This window comes from Plectropomus leopardus, unplaced genomic scaffold, assembly GCF_008729295.1.
Source record: "Plectropomus leopardus isolate mb unplaced genomic scaffold, YSFRI_Pleo_2.0 unplaced_scaffold13940, whole genome shotgun sequence".
Classification (NCBI taxonomy): domain Eukaryota; kingdom Metazoa; phylum Chordata; class Actinopteri; order Perciformes; family Serranidae; genus Plectropomus; species Plectropomus leopardus.
This window is the reverse complement of record NW_024614881.1, coordinates 89-5667: the sequence shown is the minus strand read 5'-3', so window position 1 is coordinate 5667 and position 5579 is coordinate 89. Positions and strand designations below refer to the sequence as shown.

The following is a 5579-nucleotide window of genomic DNA, read 5'->3' as shown; positions in this document are numbered from 1 at the left end:
TTCTGACGTGACATGACAAGATGTGAAGCTGGTGTCAGAAAAAAAAGCAAAATGAGATCAGATGCTGCTTTCAATATTAAAGACGTAAAAATATGCAAAGTGAGACAGCGGCTCCTGGAGATGATCAGTTCCTCTTTAACTTTATCGGTGTGACGAGCGACATGCAAAGTGTCGTCTGTGTCAAACGTCACATCCATCAAAGGTTTCCAGCAGGACTCTGATCACTGAGAGCAGCTCCCAGTTGGAGCGCTGCCCTCTGCGCTCACTGGGATTGGTGTGTGTGCAGCGCCCCCCACTGGTGTGAAAACAAAAAAGACCAAGGATACAAAGACTTGAGGGGGAAAAGTGATCTGATAGTGACTAATAAAGATAATCCGTCAACCGGTTAGATCCGAGCATGCAGTCGATCTTACAGAGTGATGTCTTTGCGGAAAAGATTGCCCGAGTTTCAATCTGAGTAATGTGTTTGGGCTGGAAAAGAGCAAATCCACCCATCATTTAACATGTTAAATGAGGACGGCCTTGAGTTTTCTGCAGCCCTGTGGCAATTTCTGTTTTCAAAGTCTGCGACTGAAACCACAATTATATATGTGACACAGTTAAAGTTAAAAAATGTAAAACCTCAGACGAGTGAGAAGCCAAAAAGCTGCCAGGTAACAGGTGGTTTTCTTTGAGGCCCCAGACCTTCAGGGCCTTGTGGGGCCGAACCACTGAAGCAGACCATTGACTGAAATGATGAGGGGCTTAAACCAACAGTTTAACACCTGCTCTGAGCCTCTACGTGTATGTTCATAGTGTATATAGCTGAATAAACGTGTTTCTGTTGGTTTTTTTAAATCATTTTGATGAAGTGGAGACTAAAACCACATCACAGTGTCAGTTTTACAAAATGTGGCAGATTTAGGCGGGAAACAAATACTTTACCTCTTCAGCTTTTGAGAAATTAAGATGTATGAGAGCAAAACACAAAACCTTGAGTTATCACGTTTAAAGACAAAAACAATAAAAAAAAGAGTGTGACAGAGTAAGACAGGCTGAACATACAAGAAAACCAGAAAAAAATGTTCACATTGTATGTTACTGCAAACCACAGTTAATTTTAGTTACAGTTACTTGCATTTTAATATGTTGCAGACACATTATAACTTTATGTTTCAAAAATGCTGTGGTTTATGTGTGGTCACCAAAATCACTCAGTTATGGTAAGAAGTGGATCATGTTTTGGCTTTGAATAATTTCGGAGGCACAATCCAAGCAGAAAAAGCAGCAATATCTTGATAAAAAATTACTACTTTCCGTGGCACTATCCCTGCTGAAAAATCAGCATGAGTTTCTACTAAACATCCAAGTTTGGAGCCTAAAAAGCAGATTGAAAAACAGTGAAAGGTTGCAGCTAAAAATCCATGTTGAGAGTCTAGAAAGTGAACAGAAACCCGTCGACATGTCACTACGAAACACGCACATTTGGAGCATAAAAAAACAATGAAAACGTGCTGTCTGGAGCCTGAAAAGACCATGTAAACATGCTGATGGGTCGCTACAAAACAAGTATGTTTGAAACCTAAAAGTCAGATGAAAACATTCTGACAGGTTGCTACAAAACACCCACGTTTGGAGCCTAAAAGGCCGATGGAAACATGCTGACAGGTCGCTGCAAACACCTATGTTTGGAGCATGAAAAGATGAAGTAAACATGCTGACAGGTCGCTACGAAACAAGTATCTTTGAAACCTGAATCAGATGAAAACATGCTGACAGGACGCTACTAAACATCCATGTTTGGAGCCTAAAAAGCCTTTGGAAAACATCAATGTGTCGCTACTCAACAGCCTCATTTGAAGTCTAAAGAGCTGATGGAAACATACCGACATTTCGCTACAAAACAGCCACGCTGGAGCCTAGAAAGCCAATGGTAACACACAGATGGTCGCTACAAAACACTCACGTCTGGAGCCTGAAAAGCTGATGGAAATATACTGATGGGTTGCTAAAAAATACACCCTTTGGAACCTAAAAAACAGCTGAAAACACAGAGATGATTTGCAAAAAACAACCACTTTTGTTGCTTGTTGGTCTCAAACCGGTCAGCTCATATAATACGTCACTGTAGAAACGTTAACATGATCCGTTTGAAACAAATGTAACAAATCTGTCGTTTGCAGAAACACATAATACCCACATTTTGTTCTGACGTGCTTGGGATTAAATGAAATGTTAGACGGGACATTAGGACCTAAGTTTTATCCCTGAATATGATATTAAAAAGGTCCACAGAGGTTACAGGATAAAAAAAAGATTAATAAAAATGTAATATTCTTTTTTTTTTTGCTTCATCAAATATTTCCATATTGCCAACAATCGTCCAAGTGAGATTTGGTAGAGTCCGATACAAACTTTACTGGACTGGACTCTGTCAGTCTGCAGACTTGATGAGCTGTGGATTTGGACATGCCTGTTCGGGGAAGTCCGGCCGTTTGGTTTCAGCCAGAGACAGAGAGAGCGAGAACGAGAGCTCAAAATGATGTTACGTACTTTCCAAAGACAGGGTCCAGCGTGCAGGGGATGTAGTTTTCATGGTCGTTGATGGTCTTTTTCCCCAAACTGATCTTCACGTAGGGGTCACACTGAAAACACAAAGCAGGAGATACAATTTCTGTTACACTTCATCTCGTTATTCCATCCTTTATTTTATTTTTTATTGCATTTTAGTACCTCAGAAAAGTTACAAAATAATTGTAATATAACATCCATATCCATCTGTTTTTTTCATTTTAGCGCCCTTATGATTGGGTCTTCCCTCCGTCCCCCTTTCGGTTCGTACCTTCCCGTTGGCATCTTTTGGCTGCAGTCCGTGAGCCTGGATGATGTAGATTCGGACCAGACACTCCTCGATACCGTTGGGAGGAAGCTTTCTGAACTGTCTGGGCGGAGGGGGGACGGAGGGGTCCTCCGGCAGGGGGTAGATCTTAAACATACCCTGGTTAAAGCGAGAGAGTTTGTGTGGTTTAATGCACATGAGACAGAGTATAATATAATAAAACTTTCAGACTGAGTTCAAATTGGAAAGATGAGCAAATTGAGCATGAAATTTTGTGGCATTACACGATGCAACGTTTTTGTGAGATACAAGAGATCTGTGACAAGACTGTGACAGTCATGTCTTCTGGGTGGAAGTCTTGTCTCCTGGCGAAAGTCCTGTCTCCTGGGTAAAACTACTGTCTCTTTGGTGAAAAACCTGTCTCCTACGAGAAAGTCCTGTCTCCTGGGTGAAAGTCAGTGAAGTCCTGTCTCCCGGGTAAGAGTCGTGTCTCCTGGGTAAAAGTACTGTCTCCGTGGTGAAAATCCTGTCTCCTACAAGAAAGTCCTGTCTCCTTGGTGAAAGTCAGTGAAGTCCTGTCTCCTGGTTAAGAGTCGGTGAAAGTCTTCTTTACTGGGTCAAAGTCGGAGAATACCCTGTCCTCTGGGTTGTGAATGTCCTGTCTCCTATGTAAAAGTCCTGTCTCCTGGGTCAAAGTTGCAAAAGTCCTGTCGCCTGGGTGAAAGACCTATTCACTCAAACTATATGGGGACTTTTTTGAACACGTGAGAGACTCAGATAAAAGCCCATTTCGGGCAGAAAGTTTAATTTTGTGGCCTAATGACGACTTTCTCTAATAATAATTATGGATTACGGACATTTAATGACCTGATAACAGCCAAATCAGCTAACAATATAATGCAGCGTAATTTAATTTATTTACAGTAAATAAAATAAGAAAATGCAGAATGAAATATAATAAAAACAAATAGAAAACAGCCAAATGAAGCTTACACTTGAAGCTTACCTGGACATCATGTAATGTGATTTATCATCGTTACATTTGTGCTGCATAAAACAAGAAGTAGACATTTTTGGATTTACCTTGAACTCCCCAACTACTGAAGGATCTTCTCCTTCATCCTGAGTCTTTCCTCTGTGCAGTTTGAAAGTCTGACAGAAATCCGAAAGACCTTCGAAATCCTCGACCTTCTCTAACTCTCCGTCATACACCTGAGGAAGAGGAGAGGGAAACAGTGACAACATTATTACTTGCGTGTGCACATGAATGAACTTTTTACAACAACGTGGTGTTCAGAACCTTTAAACAGAAACACACACTGGTATTTACGTCAGAGCCATCTTTATTTTTAACAGTCTTTATCAGGTTGCCAACAGAACACACAGACATTATTCTGCATGGCATCATAGTTGAGTATTGGCCCAGTCTAAGTCCACTGGTATTGGATTCAAACTGGAGCCAAAAGCTACTCAACAGTATATTACACTCACGCACTGCAGGGGCGCTGGCATGTGCACATACTGTATTCAGGGCAGGGACGTCTATGTGTCAGAAGCACAAAAAGATTAATTTGTTTTCATTAGTGATGTTTGTCTACATCAGCCACACGCGCACATTCCCTCATTCTTTTCCTATCACGGAAGAACGACGGCCGGTCGCTGAAAAGGCGAGCTGGAAACACTGGTTCACTTCAGCATCGGAGCAACAAAACTAGAAGTCACAAAACTACAGCGCTGTCAAAGGGAGGAGCGGAAACCTATGGAGGCCCATTTCTGCCAATGTGATGAAAAACAAAGATCCTGTAAGTCATTATAATAAAGAAAATTAGAGAAACTCAGTCATTATTCTGCAAAAAAAGTCATTATTTTGAAGAATCTTCTTATATAAGATTATTACGTGTCATTATTTGAGAAGGATTCTCACTTTTTAAAAGGTTTCTCATTGTTTGAAGATACTATGTAATCATTTTGAGAAATCTCATTATATTTAGATACTCATTATTACACTAAGTCATAATTTAGAAATGTTAATATTAATATATGATTTCAAAAACCATTTATCAAATCATTATTTTGACTCATTACTTTAGGGTCTTATTATGAGATCATTAGTCTCATTTATTTGAGAAATCTTCTCATTGTTTTGAAATATTAAGTAATTATTCTGAGAAAGTGTCATGTTATTATGAGAAAGTTGCTCATTATTTTGGCATTTTGAATTCTGGCATTTTTCCATAAGCTCATTAAACTTGTGAACATCCATGATAGAAGAAATGTTAAGTTTACCACATGTTGGATGCTGATTAATCCTCACGTATTTAAACTCTTTTATAAAATTATCATATTGTATTTTTGGTTGTTTATGTGTGTAAATGCACTTTGTATGTGTACTTCTGTTTGCAGACTTGCTTGTCTTGAATTGGCCCTTTGAAATTGAACTGAAAACATAATTTTGCAATGCTGTCGGGGAAAAAAGAATATATCGAGCTGTCATTTCTTCTCTAATCTACAATTTGTGGTCTTTGAAAGTTATGCACAAAACAGAGACACTGGCCTTTCATCCTCCGTCTACTTTGTAATTAAACAAAGAGGTTAGTTATGAGAGAGGAGGAGGAGGAAGATGGGAGGGATGAAGGGCACATGAGCTGAGATTTGGGTGGAGATGGGGTGAAAGGGTTGGAAAAGCAGGGTGAGGATGGAGGGGGAGGAACGGGAGAACAAGCGAGCGATGAGGGGGGATGATGTAAACCAAAGAGAGGTC

The 5579-nt window shown here is 40.0% G+C and overlaps 1 protein-coding gene across 1 annotated transcript; it reads right to left on the bottom strand.

Annotated features, from left to right (window-relative positions):
• Positions 1-191: 191 nt before the first annotated feature.
• LOC121964081 (dysferlin-like) lies at positions 192-2986 on the bottom strand (the record flags this gene model as incomplete). The annotated part of the gene is made up of 3 exons (XM_042514306.1): positions 2822-2986; positions 2533-2624; positions 192-295 (listed from the first exon to the last, which is right to left on the bottom strand). Coding segments are annotated over exons 1-3 (349 nt in total), but the record flags the coding sequence as incomplete, so codon positions are not given.
• Between the last annotated feature and the right edge of the window lie 2593 nt (positions 2987-5579).